Source organism: Chelmon rostratus, chromosome 12 (genome assembly GCF_017976325.1).
Source record: "Chelmon rostratus isolate fCheRos1 chromosome 12, fCheRos1.pri, whole genome shotgun sequence".
NCBI lineage: Eukaryota > Metazoa > Chordata > Actinopteri > Chaetodontiformes > Chaetodontidae > Chelmon > Chelmon rostratus.
This window is the reverse complement of record NC_055669.1, coordinates 23185091-23209763: the sequence shown is the minus strand read 5'-3', so window position 1 is coordinate 23209763 and position 24673 is coordinate 23185091. Positions and strand designations below refer to the sequence as shown.

Sequence of the window (24673 nt, the reverse complement as noted above, 5' to 3'; positions counted from 1 at the left end):
ACTCACAGCCGACGGTGGCCTGTGAGGTTAATGCTCAAAAAATCACATTCATGTCTGACCTTGACAGACACACAGCAGCACAGATTTCTCATGAAGCGTAGATGTGCTCAAGCCATCTGCACATTTGACACACACACACACTCACACGCATGTGCACACGCACACACACACACATGCAAACTGGAAAGTGTGCCAGCTGAGCAGGATCGAAGCCTGCCTCATCTCTTCCACATCATTCATCATGTCGCCCTTTTAATGACACCACCTGTGTCAACAGCAAGGGGTCCTCTGGTGTGTGTGTTTGTGTGTGTGTGTGTGTGTGTGTGTGTGGGTGGGTGGGTGCCTCCTTGTGTTTCTGAGTGTGTGAATACATGTTTACAGGCGTGATCAGATAACTGCTGGCCACATCTGGCCCGGCAGCATAAGAGCTCACAACACACACACACACACACGCCACTTGTGCCTGCCAGGGATGCTTGACCCTCGTCCACGCCTCGTGTCGTCTTGCACCCACAGCGATCAGTCCCCGTCTCGCAACCTCACGTCACTTTATGACAGGAGAGGTGTGAACCGCCAGCCGCCGGTTGAGCGATGCGAGCCGGCGCGGAGATTTGTCACGGACGCCATCGACAGCGTGGATGCGACTGTGGGAGAAAACAGCTTGTGTCCGAAAAACATCAGTCACGTAACAGCTGCCGTGTCCGCCGGCGCTCTGTTTGCTCTTACATCAGGAGGCGTACATGTCACCAGTTGTTACTGCTTAGTGAATTTTGTGTTAGAAAAGACTTCATTTTGCCTCAGACTCTCTTTCAACTGCCGCCGCCGTCTGAAACTGCAGCCTCAGTGAAATGAAGCATTGAGAGGGCCTCTTTTTGCATAAAGCTGCCTGCGCTTGTGTAACATCATGAGTCCCTCAGTGCCAACACGGCATCAACAGTACACTCTTATCATCACAAGCTACAGGGCAACCTTGGCACATATGTGCTTCAACAAACTGCCCTCCTATGTTGCAGACTTATGCATGGAAATAAATAGAAACATTGCTCCAAGACATCACGTACAGCAATATCGCAAATGCATTAAAAGTAAACAGAGCAAAGGAAATGAGCCAACAGAAGAAGAAGAAGCTGGCAGGAACATTATCTCAATGAGAAGGTGATAAAGTTGTGTATACCCGTTACTGATCAACAATGCCTTCTTCATGATCTAACACAACAGCATCACACTGCTGCATGAAAATGGCGAGATGAATATATATAAAAAAAAAAAGGGAGATATGTAAACACAACACAGCTGACGATTTTAGCGCCAGAAGGTGTTACGTGCAAACGCATGAATGGAAGTGCGAGGAAATTAAACATCATTGTCAGAGAGTGTCAAATAACAGCAGACGACGTGTGTGGGCACTTTCTTTCGTGCAAGTTAGATGTATGTATGTATCTATTCATGTAGGTTTTTCCTTACAGATGATAAATTCTGAGCACTGCACAGCAAAAATATATCAATCAAAGAGCAGAAAGAATAAATCACACAGAATAAGTCTTAAAGACGACAAATCGGAGCGGGTGTGTGTTCACCTGAGATGGACAAAATAACACACAGCGAAGCCACAAGCTATAAAACAGCACTGATGTTCGACTTTACACTGAATACAAATTACGTGGTCATGGCTGGCTGGTTATGTAGGCTAGCGTGTGTGTGTGTGTGTGTGTGTGTGTGTGTGTGTGTGCGTGTGTGTGTGTGTGTGCATTTGGATGTGTCTAATGAGCTAATAGGGTTGTATTTGTCTGCCTGCGAGTGTATCTGTGTGTGTTGTTTGTCGACCAGGATCAGTCTCTGTAAACAGCCTCTCAGTGTCTGGTGAGCGGCGAATAACCCCCCCACCCCAGACACAACACAGACACGGGCGGCTCCGACAGGGGAGGGGACCGGCTCCCAGTTGCTGGGTCCAAAGGATTGAATTTGGGTCTTCAATTTAGCCATTTAAAAAAATTTAGTCCGTTTTTGTGGGTCCAGTGAAGTGGTTTTTCTTATTTTGTGATACTATCATGTGATTCTTTCATTCAGAAAAAAGGGAAATTTCCCATCTCACAGACATTTTTCACTGAATTCCCTCATTGTTCAGGAGGAAAATCTAGTTTTAAGACCCATAAAGACTCTGTTCAAGCAAATCTTTATTCCAGTGAAGTCACAGCTGTAAAAGTGTTCAGGCTGCCAAAGTTTTAGACCCCAGAAAGGTCAAAACAACTGAGGGTATTTCAGTTTATGTGTGCTGTGCAGCTCTAAAACGTCTGTGTCCTGGTTTTTACAGCAGGAAGGACAAAAAAGGTCAAAAATAAGAGACAGACTTTATAAACAGTGTCAACCTAAAGTTTGGACATTTTCCCCTTTCAGAGTTCCACAAACTGCTTATTTGGTACAAAGCAAAAAATACTTCAAGTGATGTTCAAAGAGATGATAATGTGTTAACATGTCGTGACCCCTGACCCCGGAGAGGTCAGGCCTCTGTCCGAGTGACACTTTAAAAGCTCACCGGTATCTTCTCCCCCGTCAGGTCCAGAATGTTCCAGGAACTTTACGGCTCCCAGGGGCGTCATCAAGACACCGGGCTTCCCCGAGAAGTACCCCAACAACCTGGACTGCACCTTCATGATCTTCGCCCCCAAGATGTCTGAGATCGTGGTGGAGTTCGACAGCTTCGACATGGAGCCCGACACCACGCCGCCGCCGGGCGCCCTCTGCCGATACGACTGGCTGGAGATCTGGGACGGCTTCCCTGCAGGTGAGCAGAGGGTTTTGGCTCATGGCTGACGTGAAAAATGAGAAAAATGGAGGAGATGTCTGAGAGGGTAAAACGTAAGCTGGAGCTGACTGTAAAGGAAATGCTTTTAGTCAAGTCTTAAAGAAATAATTCGGATTTTCACAGGTTTAACCTAAACATCCACAGGAAAGACGGTGATTGCTTTTTTTTTTTTCAGTTCAAAAACCCTGGCACACAACGTCTGAAGTAAAAATACAAAACCAGGTCAAAGCATGCTGTATAAAGAGTGCCAAAGGAGTATTTCTGCATGCTAAATTTTAAAGCATTTTATGAAATCGCAAGTCATTTTGCAGCTTGAACCCCTGTCTCAGAAACACATGCCTATAATATAATCCCAAATAAGCAATAATATTGAATTCACTACCAATATGGAGCAGGAGAAACAACAGGACTGCTTCTCCACAGGTGGAGGGTGAGAACGAGGAAAATAGGCTGCAGACTCAGAGGATAGATATTCAGAGCTGTGTAGCAGCAGAGAGAAGAGAAGGATGGGGGGCCGCTTCCCCCTGCAGATGTTGACAGAAAACAGACAGAGACGTGTGGAGGTGAAGGGGAGGAGGAGGAGGGAGGAACAAAGGATGGATGGCTTCCCTGCAGGTGGCACCGGCTTGGATTGAGCGACGGAGGCGACGGAGAAAGCAGAGGCGAAAAATAGATTGATAAAGACGAGAGGTAGATGTTGGCTGGAGGAGGGAGAGCGTGAAGGGAGGCGCGTTTGCACTTGTTTTGTTTTCGGGAGACAACTTTTTGTGCATTTATCAGCAACAACAGGATAAATCCTTGAACAGCAACATTTTTCACTTTCGGAGACTTTTTTTCACATGAATTAAGAGCCTGGAAACTACAGAATTCTTCACATTTCTGCCTCAGCAAAGGATTAACAGGCTGTTTCAGGAATTTGGCACAAGAGGATGATGCTGTATCGCTGTCCTGATTGGCTGGATATACAAGGGATCCACTGTCCACCTTAGCCCTGATTTGTTCACAGACTCTGGAGGTCAATTTAAAGGGGATAGAAGGAATTCTTCTGTTGACGATGCATTTTTTAGTCACTTCTGTACATCTCAGAGCATTAAAAGCTGGGTTCTCCCGGATTATTGAAAGTACAAGACTGATTTTCAAAATAAAGTCAAAAATCAGACGGAGGTTAGCGTGTCAGCGCTAAATAAATGAAGGCTGTGAGCCCTTAAAAGTCACTTAAAAAGTTCTTAAACTTGAATCCCCGACTAAAATATACCAAATCCTACAGAGGATCTCTTGCTACTCATTTTTTTGTTGCAGTTTAGCAGGCGATTCACGCTGTCTCCCAAAAGATTAATTATTTTTCAACTGTTTTCACCTCCTGCTCCCAGCCAAAAAACATCTCAGTGATTGCACATTTCTGGAATTATGCTGATTCGTTTTCTTTCTGAGAGGTAGATGAGATCAATACCACCATCTCTGTTGGTAAATAAGAAGCCACAGCCAGCACACAGTTAGCGTAGCTGAACATAAATTCTGGAAACAAGGGGAACCAGCTAGCCTAACTTTTAACCAGAGGTTAAAAATTCTGCCCACTGGTGTCGAACTGAAACGTCAAACTGTTCTTTGAACATGCAGAAGCATACAGCAGATGATAATCATTTCTCAGCTGCGTTCGTGTCAGTCGTTTTCTTGACGCTCATCCTCCTGTGCACACATGCAGGCTGGACGTACTGAAAGAGCCTCCTTCACAGCTTGCTTATTGTTCCCTCACCAACCGCATTTGAAAAAAATCAGCTCTCTGCTCATGAATGACGGCGACGCATCCTGCTCTACCCCCTGTTCACACTCCCGTCCCCTCGTTTGGACAGCGTTTCTCAGCTCCCATTGTTGTCTAATTAGCCGTACAGCGTGCAGATAATGGTGAGAGCTACATACCTTGGACGGGCCTGAGTGGGCTGCCAGGATGCCCACAATACTCGCCGCTGTGCCCAAAGCTTTGCCTGATTATTGCCAGGGAGGAGACTGGCATGGGAACACGAGGGACACAAAGACTGGCACAGGTATACAGACAGTGACATACACTTTAAAGCTGTGCCAGCATACATAACATGCCAGGGCTTTTCCTGTCGAATGATCTGTGTGTGTTTGTGCGTGTGTGTGTGTGTGTGTGTGTGCGTGGATTCAGGTGTGTCTGTTTGCACGTGTGTGTGTGTGTGTGTGTGTGTGTGTGTCTGTATTCCAGTGTTTGCTCAGTGAACATGTGTGTCAGTGCAGATAACAAAGCATCTCTGCTGCAGGGTGAAGACCAGGATGTAGTTTTTCATGCCATCAAAGGCATTCGCGATGTTAACACGAACTCCAAACATTCCCATCATGCACTGCTCTTTCTTTGAGGGCTGTATCTGATGTTCTTCAGAAGGAAAGGAATTTTTTTTCTGACGGGATTTAATCAGACAAACAAACATCTAAGGCTCATTATGTTTGGATTTATAAGAGAATCTTAATAATTTATTGACATTTATTTTCTTAAAAAATACATTTTTGACAGATTTGTTCACAAAAATAAGATAAAAATGGAAAATAAATGGTCCTATGAATTGCCTACATGGAGAGTTTTGACTCCTTCAGATCATCTTCTATCTTTCTGACAAAAAATTCCTACCATGAGGTTTTCTTAATTGTTTTTTCCGAAGCTGTCAACCACACTTCAAGCTTTGGAGAGCAGATAGTTATTTTAGTTATGAAGGTATGAGAAAGCTTTTTTTTGTCTCACACTCCTACACACTGATTGTTTATAAGGCAGAAAGGCTGGAATTGACTCTTCTCCTGCTTGTTGTTTATGTCAGATACGACCATTTCCTGAACGTAGCTGCAGCCATATTGCCTGAAGGATTTTTCCATTTTATAGCTGATTGCATCGACAGCGGAGAGACTTACAGCCAGACCATTTCACACCGCCGCCGATAAGGCTGAAATAATTCAAATTGTAATCCGTCACAGATTATCGGCTACCTGCTTTAAACTGTAACTGATAAACATAATCCACCAGATTACCAAAAATCAGCATTCCAGCAAGATTGCCTTGTGTTATTTTTGGTTATTTTGCCTCAGAGCTGAAGGAGAAGTGTGATTTTTGTAACATGTATGACTCGACTCTGGACTGAATGTTCCCTCCTGGAGTCCTCGAGAGGCTGCAGATGCAGTATCTCCACGAAACAGGAGGCACCAGAAGCCTGGCATTGTTTCTCACAGATAAGAACAGGACGAAATGGCCGGCAAACTGTGGGCAGGCAGCGACGTCAGCACTCGCAGTGTTAAGACATAAGACAGCCTGTCGCTGCGTGGTGTCGTTACAGGAGACGTCAGCCCCACTTTGTGCCTCTCATGCTCTATCACCACATTTGGAGTCATTTCAAAGATAAATCTCCAGCAGTTAAAAAGCCCAGACCCACATTTAAAGACATTTTCAGAAGAATTATCTGTCCACTGCACAGTTAACAAGATGTTTATTTTAATTTGTATAAAGTGAATTTAAGTTTAAAAACCGTCAATATTGGCTAGAATCATCTATATTGATATTATTTTCCATTATTTGTCACGCAGCTAAAGAGAGGAGGTGTCACATCAGGCTACGAGCTATTCAGGGTTGATAAACAGGAAATGAGCTTAAATGGATCTTATCATGCAGATGATGGATTATTTTTTGGCAACAGATCCATAACTTCCATGATTTTTTCTGGATAGAACAAAATAATTTGGTATTTTTAGGGAAAATAGAGAGAGCTAATGTAACTGGTGCACTTCCAGTTAATCAGTTACAAGCAGCCCACTGCGCATTCAAACTGTGAAATTTGTCTGCAGGCGAGCATATGATGCAACAGATGGAAAAGACAGTTTCCTGTTAGATATGAATAATAAATGAATATTAATGTTGGTTTATATTGAGGTTTTCTTTAAAACATATGCTTCCCTGCAATTGGTACCAAGTTGCATAGACTTTTGAGGAAATTTCCCAGGAAAGGATGAAGAAATTGCAGTCCCCTACCATAAAGCGTCACCTTTTTTTGTTCATCCAGATGGGCTGAAACATTTTTCATCTTTTCTGGAAATACCTGCAGTAAGTTTTGTAAACTACCTTTGGGCTTTGTCAAAGATTGCTGGAGATTTATCTCTCTGAAAAATGGAGGCTGAGCTCTGTGACTCGAATGTAATGACGATATGTCAGAGGCAGAAAACTGGGAGCAAATGTCTGAAGGTCTGTTAGCCTTGAGTCTGAATTTTCTGACAACATCAACAGAATTTGAAGTAAAACGGGGTCGTTCTTCCCGTCTGACAAGATAAATCTGAAAAATCATATTTCCTGTCCATTACCGGTCATTTAAGGCATGAAAATCTGTTTTTTATGCCCTGGTGCTGGTGACAGGCGTGGCCAGATGCATTAAGTTAACTGGTTTTCCCTCCATTTCTAGTGGTCGTGATATCTCAGATGCGCCTTGAGGGAATTTCTTTAAATTGGTCACAACTTGGTCAGCTTCACTGTGACATCATGACGTCCTACAGAGACACTTTTCTGGCCATTATTCAACACCGTAACCCAGCAACAGAAAGAGATCGTGACCATAGTTCACATTTGGTCTGATGCTGAATTGGTGACACTGATCTTGGGTCTCCACCTTGAATCTGCGCTGATTGTATAGATCTTCTGCTGCCGGGTTGAAGTTTGTAGCTTCTTTGCAGCCCCATCCATCTCACAAGCTCGTTGGTTCTGCTGATATTGAGCTTCAGGTGATGAAGCTCTCTATCAGTCTTCTGTCCATTTCACCAAAAAAAATTAAATTAAATTCAAGTCAGTACATTTGCTATGAGTCTGGACAGAGATGGACGTAAACTTGCAGAGGCATAAAACCACGAGGCTGTAATCCCAGTTCATGCCCCATCTGCAGTACTTCACTCGGCTCACATCACTGCGTCTGATACTCTGATATTTTCAAAATATTACATTATTGTAATAATGATGTCAGTTGTTCCATTACGATAAGTCTTGAGTTCTTAATAAATCTTAATTTAACAGTCTGGATCCAAAGATGTGAATATGAGAGCTAACAGGATGACGAAACACATATTTCACACAACACTCTGCAGTCTCTTCAGACAAAAGGGTTATTCTTTGATTCACCTGATAGTGTTTGGATAATAAGTGCTAATGCAACATGATGTGGAAATGAGTGTTTCAGCCACCTGCCATCTCACCTCTATTCCTGTCTCAAAGGTGCCACATCGCTCACGAGAGGTGAGAGATCGGAGCTGACGGGAGATCAGCTGCTCATTGTGTTCAGCTGAAGACTCTCGAAACAGCAGATTAAACAAACTGACTTTAGGTTTTGGTGACTTTTTCGTCTCAATTTGCACATTTTTAGACTTGAGTTCTGTGCAGATGGAATATAACAGGTTGAAAAAAGAAGAAAAAGTCTCAGGCTTGTGTGTTTTTGCCTGAAGTCACGAAACATTTCCCAGGACAGTGAGGGCAGAGAAGGACTGAGTGAATAATAAAAGCACTCTGCAGTTGATGAGTGATGAAGCTGACGTTCTCCTTTTTCTTCACCTCCCCTGCTCCATCCCTCACTCCCCTTGTCTCTTCGCTGCTTTTCTATCCTTTCCTCTTGAATCCCCTTCTTCCTGCTCACACCCACCCCCTCCTCCTCCCTCAGTGGGTCCCCACATTGGGCGGTACTGTGGCCAGACGTCCCCGGGCCGCGTGATCTCCTACACCGGCATCCTGTCCATGACCATCACCACGGACAACGCCATCGCCAGAGAGGGATTCTCCGCCAACTACACCATCCGCGAGAGGAGCCTTCCCCCGGGCCACGAAGATGAAGGTGAGCAGCTGGAGCAGTGATGAGAAACGGAGTGGGAGGGTGACGTGGAGGGCAGGCATGTCATCTGGCATTAGGGAGAACTTTTCTTCTGGACGTTTCTGTGTCTCTATGGCTTGTACAGTATGGAAAAAGGGTTTAGATCTACAGTAGATAACCCCTCAGAGTAAACACCAGGGGTTTGTCTGTCAGCTCAGCTTCAACCTAACTCTCCTTTAGCGAGACACTAAATCTCTTCTAGAGCTGGCCTGCATGTGATCTTTGGCCTCAACTTGGAAGGAAGGCGAGCAGAAAGCGAATTAGCAGCATGCAGCAATTGTCATCATATGATTGCTTCATGGAATCGGCTGTGTTCTGAGTTCAAAGAGAAGAAAAACACATATCACCCCACCTGAGACATCAGCTAAGAAGTTCTTGCTACTAGGGCTTCAATTTCTGATTATTTTTAGCAATTAACCTCGCAGTTAGTTTTGAGGGATCTTTATTTATTTATTTTTACTTTATTACTTTACTCCAAAATCCATAGATGTCAAATTTACCATCATAGAAAACAGAGGAAATCTTTTGATTTTAAAGCAGTTTTGGCAGTTCATTTTCTGATGACCAGCTAATCGTTGCTACAGTTAGCTGTTGAATTTCCCTGGTGCAGTCCTGATCCTTCACTTGGAAACCACTGCTCTGAACTCTTGTACACTGTTTGCTAGCTGGGTGACAGGAGTGTTGGGTTTTCCATATGGACCTGTACAGCAAATGCAAGAAAATACAACCTGAATATAGAAAAATATGTTAATTAATCTTGTAAATTTTAATCAGTATTTTCCCTGTGATTATTATCGTCTGCAGGATAAAACCAACTGTTGGAAATGTGCAGCTTCTATTTGATTCAGGTCTGCTTGTACTTTAACTTAATCAGAATCGGGATCTGAATATGACAACACAACTATAGAAATTTAATCCTTTCGCACAGCTGTAACTTTGAATTTGGTTCATATAAAAACAGCTTATATTTTCATGAGTTTGACCTACTTTAACTCTTATCTTCTCACGCTGAACAATGCTTTAGGCCGATTCCATATGAGGATATTATCACGAGATGAAGAGTTTCTCATCCCATCCCGAGTTGTTTTTTATGCGTTTTGTTTGTTCGTGTCCACGTGGTGTTTAGAAAAAGCTGCTGACGACCTAGTTGGAATGTCTGTGGAGATTTAAGTTATGTTGGCCCGTATGGTTCTTGCACTCCTCGACCCCAGTTGGCCCTGTTTAGGAATGTGTGTCCAGGGGTGAGTTTACATAAGGTCCCACGGTGGCTAGCATGAACACTTTGTGAGAAATGAACGCAAAAGTCTGTTAAATTCAGTCAACTGTTTTGTGGATCTTGTGTGTGGCTCAGGATTATCTTTTTTCTGAAGGATTTACATGTCCCAACTGCATACAGTGATCATTGAAAATGTTAAATTATTATTTTCCACAATTTAAATGGCAAAACTCTCAATGATTTACGACAAAAACAAATGATATGGCTTTGATTACTGCCAAACACTACTCTAACAGGCTTAAACAATATCCAGTACTTAAAAATCTAGTAGAAGTTCAAATAAAATCAAATGATCTTCATCAGCAGATCATTTTATATGTTGAAATTTGCATTTTCTGAGCACTTTAAGGACTTCTCGTCCATGTTGGCTAACAAATTCAGGTTCAAATTTCCAATTAATATTTCCATAATCTGTCTAAATAATAAATTAGAAACAAAAACAGTCACAGGGTGTCGTAAGTCTAATTGTTCTAGGTCAGGAGGAGCTGAAAGTGTTTTTTTTTTTACCTTTAATTTGAAAATTTTGAGGTATTTTGTGTATTATATTCACCACATCATTTAATCTCCACTCATACACTGCTGGGAAATGTCTCTGACTCCTACATCGTCATCATTTCACCAGAGGGGTCAAAGTAATTACCTTGTTTTTGCCATGAGCAGAACATGTGGGTGTTGTTGGGTTGTATGCATGTCTGCTATCTGATGCTGATGGTGAGTGTTCATGACAAGCTGACAATATATGGATGTAGTCTACATGTTTCAAACATGTCTGTACCATATGTTTGTGTGTGTGTTAGAGATAATCTGTCCTTCCTAGCTGGGATGGCTGAGAGCAGCACTGGTGTTACACAAAGCTCAGCTCTAATTATATTAGCTTAAATAACACACTCTCACACATGCACACACACAATTACTTTGCCTACAGACCCCCATCTAAGCTCAGCGAATTGAATTAAGGCCTTGTGCCAAACCAAATCACAATGTCTTTTCTTAAGATTTTACAACCACTCTGATGCCTTGAAACCAGCGATCCCCAGCAAGAGGTACTTGTACCCCATGGGTTAGCTAATAGCTAGCCAGGAGGTACACAGAAAGATTTGAAAAAAAAAATAGAAATCACGTTTTAGTTAGGAAAAATATCCACATCTTGACTCTTCTAAATAGCACTTGTGATTGGAAATTAATGAAAAGCTAGCTAGAAGCTAGCAGACAAATTTGAACAGTTAGCAAAGAGTATTAATAATGTGTTCAAATACTAATGGATAAACAGTTTAATAGAGCTAAAAGTAGTGGCTAAATGGTTGAAATGGCTAGCTAAAATAAGTGGATTAATGTTTGGAATATAGCTAAGATGATGAATAAATGGTATATCTTAATTAGCTGCTGCTCAACAGGTGAACTACCTGAAAGTCGTGGCCAAATGGTTGAAATAGTTAGCTTAAAGTAATGGATAAATGGCTAGCTATCTTAAATAATGAACAGCAGTTAAGCTAGGTAAAAGTAAGAGCTAAATGGTTGAAATAATTAGCTGAAAGTAATGGATAAATGGCTAGATAGCGTAATTAATTCTCAGCAGTTGAACTAGCTAAGTGCAACGGCTAGTTACTGCTAAATGTTTCCATTTTTAAATAGTTTGCTAGAGGTAATGGATAAGTGGTTGATAGCTAAATCAATGCTAAACATCCAAAATAGTTAGCTAAAAGTAAAGGTGGATAAATTATCAAAATACAGTAGTATTGAAAAACTGTGGAAACAGTTAGCTGAAAGTCATGGCTAAATGGTTCAAATGTCCGGTTTCGGTCATTCCACCTCAGTCGTAGTAGGTGTACAAATGCAAAATTGACCAATTTTGAAATGTTACTCCCATTTTCTGAAAACATTATTGCTTTTAAATAGTGGTAAAAAATAAAATAAAATACAAAAATACAAAAACAGCCATTTGAATCCATTTAAATGAACAGATTTGCACTATGATGGTTGCTGTTGAGGAAGGGGTTCATGAGTTCATTTGACAAGGCTTTGGAAGGTCGGGGGGGAAATCTGAGAAAAAAGGTTGCCATAAACAACCTTTTCAGAAAGCACTTCCATTCAAACAGGATCTTTGCTAACAGCCTGGGAGGAATCAAACTCTGATATCCTGGAGTGATTTTCTCTCGCTCTGTCCCGGCCATCCCTATCATCACACGGCCTCCAGTGGGGCCTTTAGGATCAGCGGGGGCGTCAGTATTATGTCTTTTCTTTCTTTTTGGAAGGAGAGGTAGCGGGACGGAGGGAAGTTTATCCCTCGTGCCCGCTGTGAGGGAGACATGGAGGTTGTCTCATGAATAGAAATGAGAAAAGAGCAATGGAGAAGTTTTAGATAGGAGGCTGAAGCCAGATGGAAGACAGAGAAGCGAGAGAATTTAGAGATAAACTGATGCATCAGCTGGCTGATATCCAGTGCTGTTTTACTTTCTCATTGTGTAGCTGCAGTTTCAGAGCATTCTCTGGCAAGAAAAGTCCTCTGGGAGAAGCTCCGAATTGGAAGATATGGGCCTGAAAATTGTCAAGCTAACAAATACTGATGATGAGCACAAAAAAAACAAGCTCTCTGCAGTTGTTTGGTGATGTTGCAAGCAAACTTTCTCCCTAATTTATTTGTGGAACTTGGAGTGATGTAAGTGTGTTTGTGTCAGTCTGGCAGACCTGGCGTCTCCAGACAGCCCTCCCACACACACACAAACACACGTTTCCTTTTGTTCCACCTCCCTCTTCCTTCCCCAGGGTCCCCTGCTGTTGCAGAGTGGACACTGCCGTCTCAAAGACGCAGACATGGAGTTCGAGTTTATACAAACGCTGTTTCGAAACCGCTCCGTGAGTCCAGGAGGATTGCAGGAGTTTCTCAATCCACCGAGGAGCGCGTTAGCCTTTAGTTGGAGAGATCGGCTAAATTAGAGCTGAATCTACCCACAACATCAGCAGCAACATGTGCCATTGTGGGTTTGTGTGTGTTTTATATGCATTTGTGTTTCAGTGCATTTATATATGTGCAGAATAAAAGCATCGAATGATTAGTTGATTGACAGGAAGTTCAGTAACAACAGTTTTGATCATCTTTTAAATCATTTATCAAGCAAAGATGTCAGATATTCTCTGCTTCTTGCCTCTGTAACAGGCAGACAACACTAAAGACGTCAACCTTCAGCTCTGAGAGGATATGACGATAATATGACATGCAGTAAATGAAATTCAGTGACGGTTTTCAGTGGGTTTCAGTCACAAATGTCTGGACATATAAGTGCGTAAGAATACTGTTCAAAAGCAACCAAACAGACTCCAGAGTGGCACCATGGGAGCCGTTTGAAACGACTCCTTTACTGCTGTGACCAGCAGGGAGCCGGGACAGACACTTTACAATGTCTGGGTGACACTGGGTGACAATCACAATGCTCACTTGTTTTTCTGCCTGAGTCAGAGACAAAAAGAGCTTTTTTTTCCAACACAGACTTACGACTGTAGAGTTTCTTTTAGACTCCCAGTGCTTGAGTTTAATGGTAAATCAGTTGTGTGATGATGTGTGCAATGAACCTTTTGAACTCATAGTTAAGTAGTTAATAGATTGTTGACTTATTTTAAGTTAATTCTTAAGTTCACAAAAAATAGATAAAATAAAATAAACAACTCCCTAAAAAAGACTTTAAAAGTAATATCTTAACCTTTCTTTTTTTAACCACCACATTAGTGGCAATTGCCCTGCAAAAAGCCAGTCAAACCGTAAGTTTTAGGTCTGGTGTTGCTTTTGAACTCTTGTTAATGGAGTTTTTCTGTCTTTGCCAGGTTTTGCCTGTATGGAGCCACTGGGCATGGAGTCAGGGGAAATTTCCTCGGAGCAGATCACCGCCTCCTCCCAGTATAACTCCAACTGGTCCCCTGAACGCTCACGTCTCAACTACCAGGAGAACGGCTGGACGCCCTCAGACGACACCGTCAGGGAGTGGATACAGGTCTGTGATCTTTGCTTACGTGAGAAGTCAGGGGATCATTTTGTGTGGAGGATTCTTGAGGTCAAACTGGGATTCAGAAAGAGTGAAATTATGTCACGCTGGTCCTCATTCCAGAGTCTGATCTCAAAGTGTACGTATGCTCATTCACTCAACGGTGCTCCTCAATATGAACCTGTTCCGCTGAGATCTCGCTCACATCTGGTCTGAATATTGTTCACTCATTTGTACAACTTCTGCACGTTATAGGGCCACAGAAGGAAAAAAAAAGAAATAAGCCCACATGCATTATTTATTGAAATCTGCTTCTCCAGCAGAGTTGACATTTCTTGTCTTCATCGTGAAATCTGACGTATCAGCCTACAATCACTGAGCGTAAAAACAGAGCAGCACACTTTTCATTTCTCATAACATGTTCGACATCTTTGCAGCTGTACAGGTTTTAGAGGGAAGAGGTGCGGACAAGTTGGCTCCATACAACAAACTGGTTCTGGTTAAGGCTGCATTTAAATTAAGCATGTCTCATTCTGTGTATTTGACCTCCGGAGTGAGGTCAAATACACAGGAATGTGAGGAATGAGAAACCCAAACATTAAAGTTTCTATCACCGATTTTAAGGTTAAAGACTACATAAATTGTAGTTGTAGTATATATATATATAAAATGTGCTTTTAAAATGCACATACAGTGCAGTGCCATATTCTTAAGCTATAGGCCTGCAAGATTGCAGTTTGTTTAACAGTAGAGTTGATCTTTAGTAAGACATTACTAAGAGACACTAAGACACTGTTTATGTGCTGTAGTTTAGTTTAATGCGTGGTCGTTCAGTTTTATAGTATACAGTAGATATGGTGTTGTGTTAAATGCACCAAACCACATGAATTCAACAGTGAGAAACTCAGATGACAGTTAGCTTACTGCTACTCTGTTTAGCTAGGCTAGTAGCCTTTAAGCCATGCTAATTTATCTTTAGGACTAGATTTAGTTATTGTCTCATTTGTTTGTTAAGAAACTGAATTCGCAAGATTTCAGTTTAACAAAATGGATACAGAGAGAGAGAAATGGAGAGCGAGCTCGGGGTAAAAGGTAAGTTTAGCGCTAGCAAAGGCTAGCCTGTGGCTGTCTGTCCACCTGTCTTCTGGTCGTCTGTCTCACGATACGGCAGACGATGCTATAAATGTGACAGTTGCTGTGATTTGCTCTCATGTTTTACTCTGTTTTGTAGTTATGACTAATTTTACATACACTGAAATTATTTCATGGGTGAACAGGTGTCAAAAAGTCTCCAGGTCTTAACTCAGTTTGGACCAAATATGTAAATACTGTGTTTTGGCTTTGTACACATGATAGCTGAAAGTCTGGTCTGGCTGATGTCCACCTGTTTTTTTCCGGTACTGTTGAACACCCTGGAGGAGCGTGCAGTCCATAAGGTTTAACTAAAACTACAGGAACTATTGGTTTGGATTCCTCTGGCGCCAAATGATCAGACCTGACAGGATGACAAGTCACAAGAACTGTAGGTGCTTATGAGTCACTTATAACTGGGCTGTAAACAAGCATGAACTTTTCCTAATATGGTTTGGACCAAAGAAAACTAAATCTGTGGGAGATCGCCCCCTCAGCCAGACCTGTAAGGTACGGCTGGAGTCCAGTCCCATTGTCTCGGACAGGAACTCATAGAGGAAGACACACAATGCCTCTCGCAGTAAGAACAGACCCTTACTTCCTTCCCGTGGGGGCTACAACAGGAAATAGACAGGAAGACGGCTTCGGTGCTGGATTAGTAGTAGCGGCACTCTATTGTCTGTCTGGGGACTTCTTTTAGCTACCGGGCCACAGCTGAGCCCTCTGGGATGTAATGATATGAAGAGCAGTGTTTTAATAGAAGTTAATGGGTTAGGAGAGCCTCAATTTACCGTCCGTACGTTTTGCACAAGTTAAGTTAATTTACAACAATGTCTCATGAAATGTTTCATTATTCAATTTTACTTTGTGCTAAAAATAATCTCCTAAAAGGACGATTTTCTTGAAATCAGAGATGTTGCATTTAAGACCAGTTAAAGTTAAACAAGAATCAGTGGAGATTTTGTGTTTTTCTGAACATTTCCACCCCATCTTCATGATTATGTTAGACATGTAGGCATATATTCACGCAGGGATCGTGTCAGTACTTTCCTGCCAGTTTACAGGAAAGCTAAAATATCCCATCCAACATTTGTAATCAACACATTTTCATTTTGGTTTCACGCCGTGGACGAGCACAGCCAGAGTGTGCTCACCCTGTTGCTCGTCTGTAGGAGGACTGTAAAGTCAGGTAAAGACGACCAATTTGGCGCTCATGCGGCATCTATAATATGTAATCATAAAAGCAAAGCAGGAAAGTAGGCAGCACTGTAGTAGAAAGTATCCCAGCAAAGGAGCACTGCAAATATTCTGAACCACTGTGTGCTGTACCTGATGGCATCTGAAACACAACAGGATGGAAACACAATGCACAGACAGTGGATGGGGCCCACGTCTCAATTTTGCCCCACTCTGGGACAATCCTGCCCTGCACACAAGAAGCCATTGGACTGCAGTGTTTGTTTTCATTTTGTTGATATAGTCCTATTGTTTGCATTGTCTCACGAACTCAGTACAATGGTATCATCCAAGTTCAGGTCAGGTAAGGGCAAGGGCTAATCCATTCCCTTCTGATATAATGTTATTCATTCTTTATTTTAAAGTCAGAAACAGGAAACTGAAGCTTACATCATTCAATACACCCTTTATTTTTAGTAGTTTAACCTGCTTGGAGGCCTTTGAGCAAAAATTATCTGTTGACCACATATGTCTTCCCACTTTCTGTTGATGTGACATCTTGTCAAAACTGCTTCCTGGCCTTTTAAATACAGTATCAGTGGAGTTAATGCATGTCTTAAAATGCATCTTTGCATTTGCTGCTCCACTGGAAACTGACCCAGGTAACGCAGGACCTTTCCCTGATGCATATTCCCAAAAAACATTTGTAATCAATCAAATGATCTCAAACCAACTGACACACAGTGAGGCTGGAGCTTTGGGGGCCCCTTTGGTGCCTGGGGTCTGCCCACCTGGTGTGATGTAGCCAATGGTTTTTACTACCCTTACTGACAGTTTACAGCCCCACTTATGTCCCTGCTGTACCAGCTATGAAACAAACTCCCTTCTATGCAGATACGATAGATAATGACAATAATAAAAACTTTATTTGTATAGCACCTTTCATGCTAGAAATGCAGCTCAAAGTCTCTTGATTTTATTGTTTTGAGGCCTGAAATAAAAACCTACCAAGTCTATTAATTAAATTCAATTAAATGCCCATTTCTCGTGTTTTACATGAAGCAGAGAGGTGAAACACCTGGTGCAGCCCTCTCAGTGGCACTGTGCTGGTCCTCCAGTGTTTTCCACAGGAACACACTGAGTGGAGGAGGTGAGGACACTCATCGCCCAGCTCACCAGTCATGAGATTTGGACCAGCGGCTTCGCAGTCACATGCTCGCGCCTCACGCCCGAGGCTGGACGGTCCGGTTTGGTGTGTGTGGACAGATGTCTGTGTGTGTGTTGTTCAAGTATGGCTTTGTAGGCAATCCCTCCTGGAGAAACAGGAGACCATCCCCCCTGCCACAGTGATTTATAGCCTCAGAACCAGCGCCGCTGCCCGCCCCCTGACTCTGTGAGGCCTTTGAGTTATGACTGGTTGTTTTTGTGAAAAGAATTTTCCATTTTATTTGATTAAGTGTGGTGCGTGGCAAACTCCGCACAGCATGGTTTGCCTTACGGCTTTCCATTCATCTTACTTGAGAAGAAAATTATGACTTGGTTAATTCCTGCATGCCTGCCTCCTCCACTGCAAACACCTCTATTATTCATTTAAAGGCATTTATATTTTATTGATACTATTTTCAGGTTACTATTCATAATGTCAGCGTGATGTTACCCAGTGGCAGTTTGGATGGAGACAGACAGTGAGCTCATTATCTAGCTTCATGATAAATCTGTAATCATATTTTGCACCATAGTGACTCATTTCATCAGCATGTTCGATACTTGTAATGAAATGCAAAGCCTTCATATCTATAAACCACATTTTTATGCAAGTAAGGATTGGCAGAGATAACTAGCTGTAATGCTTAAGAAAAATACATTTTTTTCTTCTGCAGCAATAAAATTATCAAAGAACATAAAATGAACTTTAAAGTAAGTTTTAATTTGAAAGTTTATGACAAAAGCTCATGAAAAAGAAGAGTATCTGTTAAAGTAATTACTCAACAAAGTGAACCAAACAAATAAAGGGAAGTGCAAAAAGCAACCTGACTCCATCTTAAAGTTGCACAAGTGTGATGGGTTTTTTTCAATGCTGCATTCAAGCTTCAGTTGTACGAATGTGGCTCAAAAATGGCCAGTCAGTGCATCTTTACAAGTTGTAGTTAATTGGCTTGTTATTGAATACCGCGGTGCAAGCCCAGGAAAGGCTTCCTTCCCCTCTGGACTTCAGGTATTTATAGACGCACTGCCGTTTGTCTTCAGGATCTCTTTGACGCCACCAGGAAGAGCACAGCGACACGCATCTGGAGAACACATTTGGGCGGTGTGTGAACGAAGTGTGTTGTCGAAGCCGGGGCAGGCGGGGGGAAGACAAAAGATCCTCCAGAGAGCTTTTAAGGGTCTCGTTATCCAGAGCAGACCTCTGGAGGAATGCCATGGTGAACTCTCAGCTCCCGGAAATGCCAATAACTGAGATATCACAACACAAATCGGACTTATTAGCCTGGAGACGCACATGTGAGGTCATGTCTGAGTTTTCTTAAGCACATCAGTGGTTGTGGTGAAAGAAGTCAAGTGTCTTTGCGTCGTGCTATAATTTCTCAAGCACCAAAAGAGGAGAGGCAAAGACGGGCTGAAGTGGGAATTATGTCATTCACCGAAGAATGGAAAGCCCCACAACCAAGAGGATCTCATTAGTGTGATGTTCACGTTGGATAGGAAATATTTCAGACGCAAAAACAAAATTCTTTCTTTTTAATTAATGCCAAGGAGTCATTTAAAAATTCTGTAAAGAGGTTTTGCGAGCTCAGTGGTTGTAAAAGTCACTCAGCAGATACAACTATGTAAAAGTGTAACAAAAGCATGACTAAGTGATTTTTCCAACAGATTTTAAATGACCATACCAATGTTTTTGCAAGTTTTAGCTCTTTGATTAGCTGTGTATTCATGTATTTCTTTGGTAGCGGGGTCGTCTGATTAGTTTGTAAGGTATAAAAGCCACCGAACAGATGCATGTTCCCTGGTTGAAGTCTATTGTGCTTGTTTATGGGTGTTTTCCCCTCATTGGACAAACAGTTGACCGAACAGAAGCTACGTGGGATTAAGGATGGAGCTGTCATCCTTCTAAATAGCTGCTGCAGCTGGCTGCCCAGTTAGCTGCATCCATGAAAAATAGCAACAGAAAAATTAGAGCAGACCTGGAGAAAGACTTACAGAAATAATACCTCTTAATTTTAATTACAAAACGTGAATCAAAGTCACCGCAGATTTCACGCTAACTGAAAGTGATGCTAGCGGGACGCATGCGTAACTCCTCACTTGCAAAACCAGCCCCTGTTCCCAGCAGGAAATCTGCAAACTCGAACACATCATGTTGAATTAATGGCCGTCGAGCCTAATTATTAGACCTAACAAAATCTTGTCAGCATGCAGAAATGTTGTCAGCCATGCGGCCGTCTAGCATGTCTTCATGAGTGCCAGAGCGCTTTATCGGTCCGCTGCACCCTCAGAGCACGGCACTTTCTTAAGTAAACACTAAAACCTCAGATGCCGCTGAAGCAGTATCCTGTTTTGGCAGGAAGCTGTTTTCTGTTCAATCTCATTTAGCCACACTTGACTGAATTATGCCCCCTTCCTGCATTTTGTTCCCTTCATTAAAGAGCTCTAAGTGTGACTATTTTCTGTGGCAGAAACGTGGGCGCTGCCAAGTGTTGAGTAATTAGAAGATGGAAGAGCAATTAGCTTTTGTCGTTTGATGGAGGAAGTGTCGAGCTTTGACCGGCCGCTGCGGAAAACCTGTAGCGCCTGACCAGTGGATTACTGCGCTGAGACGTTTCCTGTCTGAAGCCGGGCAACATCATCAACTCGAGTTTATTCAAACTCTGTTGAAAACTGATCTCTCAAAGTTCAACTCTTAAATATTGTGAAATATGTATATTAGTGAAACCACACCATGCATTTAGCTTCATGTGTACAAAACAGGAAAAGGCACTTTTAAACTACCTTCAAGCCTTTTTGTTGTTGTTGTTTTTATTTCTGAGCTAAAGTATAAAATAATCATCAAATTCTGTGTTGAACCTTTTTAGTCAACTTGTTTCCAACACATCAACATATATTTTACACTTATTTTTGTAATGTATGATATAATAGATGTCATTTATAAAAAATTACACTGAAAATTCTGATTATTTTGACCATGGTTCTGATCTGAGGCACATAAATAATTTTTTAATGGCAGCAAATAGTCACACCTGTTGTCCTCCCGGGTCAAAATTGACCCGGTGTGGTTTGACTGTTTATAAAGCATGAAGTATAAATGTGTGTGCGCGCGTGTGTGTGTGTGTGTGTGTGTGTGTGTGTGTGTGTGTGTGTGTGTGTGTGTGTGTGCGTGTGTGCGTGTGTGTTTATTGTCCTGGAAAGCACAATAGTATGATCCATTATACCACTTATTGTGGCCGGGTCAAATTTGACCACAGATGCTAGAAATTTTAATAAAACACACATAATTCAAAGAATATAGTCATAATTAATTTTACTTGCAAAGAGCATAGTATGGAACCATCCATGTCATTTTCAAGCAATTATATGAGAGAAAAGCATAGTTATGATATGCAAACACTTGAAAATGGGTCAAAATTGACCCGAAGACAACAGGAGGGTTAAACCAAGGTGACGCCCTGAAATTGTTTGGTTTCACCAACACTCAGATATTCAGTTCACTCTCACAAAGCCACCCATCAAATCATCACAAGAGAGTTTTTATTTTTTATTTTCTGTCGCTAAAGTAGTCGATCACTTCAGCTTTAAAATCCCTCCACCAGTGGATTCCAGGAGACGCTTCCTGGTCTGATTTGTCACTTTGGTGCAGCTTCTTCACCTTTAAAGAAGACTTGCCCACCACCCTTACAGGACGAGTGTCTTGTGTCTGCGTTACATTCAAAATTGCAGCTGTAGAAAGAAGCCTTTGCCCTTTAACTCTGTTTAACATAGAGTAGTGTTGCCTTAACTGGGGTCAGAACCAAGATAAATCTAAAGGGTGATAAGATAAATGAAAGGACGAGAAAGGAAGAAACATATTACTGTTCCACAAAATAATTTCTGACTTTTTTTTATAGTGAAATACTGGATTGATGAAGGACTCGTGTCCACATTCAGGACCTCAGGAAACAGGGCTTCATTTCAGTCACAGCTAAACGAGCTAAAATGATCGGAAACCACTTTCCTTCATTTCTTAACCCGACTCTTGATGCTAAAATGAACAAAAGAAATGATCTCGTAGCTTGCTGCTCTCTCTCCACAGCAAAACTTGCCATACATGGTGCCTTTGTTCCATACATACAGAGGATACATCTCATGGGAATTTAGATCAGAAGGCAGCTGGGAAACGCCGGCGAGCAATCCCACGAAAACGCCGTTTCCCAGGGGTCTCCCTGTCAGTCTCAGAGCCCACACAGGCCCACGAGAGGCTGCTCCTCTCTTCCCTTTTCCTGAAAAAGCAACGGCGGAGAAGTTTAATAACGGCCTCTGGTCCCTTCCCATGTACAGTATCACAGTGGCAGCGTCTCTCTGGTTATATAATTACACGCCGTGTATTACAGGCATCCCACATGCTGAAGCGCTGTGTATTTTGGTATGCAACTGATCATTTCCAAACTCAACAAACAAGCAATTTTGTTTAGTTAAAGTGGAATTAAATGGAAGTCAAATGGAGTGTCACCTCATGTAATACAGCTCTGAGAATAAATCCATTCCACTTCATGCTTTAATGCAGTTTGCAGGAGCTTGATGTGATAACTATATATGGAGCTGCTTCTTGGTGAAGTATTCATAATTTTACTGTTTGTGGACAGTGTTCCCATGTGAATCACTGATTTAAGAAGAGCACTGTAAGGCTTTCTGTTATCGCTGCTGCTCTCTTTGATGATAGCTATCTTTTTATTAATCTTTTTCTTTATCGTTTTTCTTTTCGAGCACTTCGAGCCGCCGTGTTTCCGGACGCTTCTTTGCCGCGCTCAGATAAAACGCCTCGGTCATCTGAACGGCTCGTTTTATCTGTTATTTAGCCCTTAGATCATAATTTCATGAGAGAAGCAGAAGTGCGGCCACAACATGTGATAATGTCGCTGTGATTTCACTTGGAGGTTCTTATTTTAAAAGCTGCTTTGAACAAGTGAAGCTGGAATAAGGACGATCGCGCTTAAAAAAAAGATCAAGTTGCACTTTGATCTTCTTTTGTCGGACTCCGCTTTAAACCAAAATCAAATTTAAGACACTTTCAAATATGGATGTTTATAATCTGTGGTCAGGATGTCTGGCGAGTGTGTCCTGAGACTCAGGTGTGTGTCAGTAGTTTGTTTACTTTACTGGGCAGGTTAGCTGAACTCAGTCAGACACAAGACAATACGTTCAGTGGGTCTACTCATACAATCAAACTGGGAAATTCCCCTCAGCCACCAGAGACGTGTTCGCTATTTTAAGCAGTGGCAGCTAATTGCCTTGTTTTAGCAGATAGCTGTCATGCTCTGCAGGGTTTTAGGAATTAAAAACTAGCTGTTTGTCAGAAAAGGAACCAACCGAGGAACACCAGCCTCCACAACTTTAAATAAAGCTTAGTAAAGGAGTACTGAAGGCAATAATCTGAAAACCTGTGCTGGAGATAATATCTGTTCTATGAGCTTCATGTCTGCAGGCTGCATGGATTTTGAACCAGTTTATGTGCATATGTGCAGCTGAGTTTCCACATATGTGACGTGGAAACCTGAACGCAGTTAGTTCTGCTTGATTTGTGTGGGGGGTTTTTTGTTTTGTTTTGATTTTTTACCTGAGAACTTCGCATTTTTCGATATCTAACGTTTGTGTTTTGGCCACATTATGAGCTCAGGTATCAGCAAAAGTCATCGCTATTTCTGTGTCAACATAAACTCGTCTGCTGGCTAACAGTTAGTTTGGGTTTATCCCTGACGTGTTGACCCTAACCTCTGACATTTTGCTTGTTTGCTGTCTTTCGCAAAGTCAGATGAGAGCATGATAACAGTTTCTCAGCACAGAGATGCAGGACATGTTAAGCGTAGTCTGGAAGCAGGAAGAAACCGCTGGCCCTCTTCTAAAAGTTAAACATTAGGTTTCCCCACTTTTTAAAATGTTACATCAGAGGTTTAATCCGGAGTTACAACCCAGCTTGCACCATGAGGGCGGGACTGATGCTTGTTGTTGCTCAGAAAATCAGCTCAGTGTTACAGTGAAATAAGCAACATATGACTTTTGATGGAGCTAGGCTAGCAGTTTCCCCTTGCTTGCAGTGTTTGTGCTAAGCTAGGCTAACCTGAACCTCTAAGCATGCATTTTCTCAAGATTAAAATGATAAATCTCTTTTTTAAGTATCGTTTCCTGAGATGCTCACATTTAATTGAGCTGACTCTTTAAAGTTTGGGAGTATCAACTAGAGCTGAACACAAGTCAGTGTACTACGCAGGTATTTTTTAGTCCAGCTATATATTTACTTATCATTTATTCACTTTCTCTCTCATAAAGTACACACACACACACACACCACAGGTCACACACACACCACAGGTCACACACTAGTCATCGGAGATGCGGGTGTACAACCGTTAAATTGATCCTGAGCTGGTTCCCACACACTCACACACAGTCTGTCGGCTCACACACTTCCCAGTATCTCAGAAAACAGACTTCTTCAGGGGATCCTGGTGGATCAGCGCACCCCTGACTCAACAGGCCTGAATTAAACTAAACCTAAACCGCATGTCACGGGTCATCCATCTCCAGGAAAAGACCGTTTTGTTGAGGAAACACACAACACATAACTGCACCGACGTTTCTGAAAGGCGTTCACGTCTCTGCATTTTACTCTCTTTTACTGCAAATTTTAAATCAGAAAACACTTCAGGGTTTCACATGCTAGCCACAATGGAAACTAAAACGATCAAGAGGATTTTAGGCTGCCGGCACCTCATCTCACCAGGTTTAAGTGGATGTTTGAAGAGAACATGATTAAGAAGAGCACTCATGACTTACAGCACTCGTCAGCAGTTCAGTGGCGGAGCACACTGACTGCATAATGTTCCTGTGAAGGTCTTTGTTATGTGATAGAGAGGCGTTTGTCTTAACAAACGGGGCTGGCGATCTCTCCAGCGTCCTGCTCTGATTTTTCACTGTCTACTTATGAACGGATCACAGTATAATTAATGAGATCTGAGCCTCTTGTTTCCCATATGCTTCAAGTGAAACATGGCACAAGACAGTTGCTCCACACTTAAGCTCTTCACGTATAAATTGGTGGTATGCCTTAACTATGCCTCAAATTATATTCTATATAATTAGATTTCTTTTTTTGTGAGGTCCCAGAAGAAACTCCTTAAGAAGGCTCGTGTTCAGCAGAAAATGTGTTTCTCTTTAAAGCGGTTACGCA

The 24673-nt window shown here is 42.1% G+C and overlaps 1 protein-coding gene across 4 annotated transcripts in view; it reads left to right on the top strand.

The window, feature by feature from the left end:
* The window catches only part of LOC121614694 (neuropilin-1a-like), a 77955-nt gene that overhangs the window by 27723 nt on the left and 25559 nt on the right, over positions 1-24673 (top strand). For all 4 annotated transcript variants that reach the window (XM_041948698.1, XM_041948699.1, XM_041948696.1 and 1 more), the window contains 3 exons: positions 2555-2782; positions 8494-8664; positions 13793-13959. In XM_041948698.1, coding sequence (XP_041804632.1) covers positions 2555-2782; positions 8494-8664; positions 13793-13959 — 566 coding nt within the window. The remainder of the gene's footprint in view (positions 1-2554; positions 2783-8493; positions 8665-13792; positions 13960-24673) is intronic.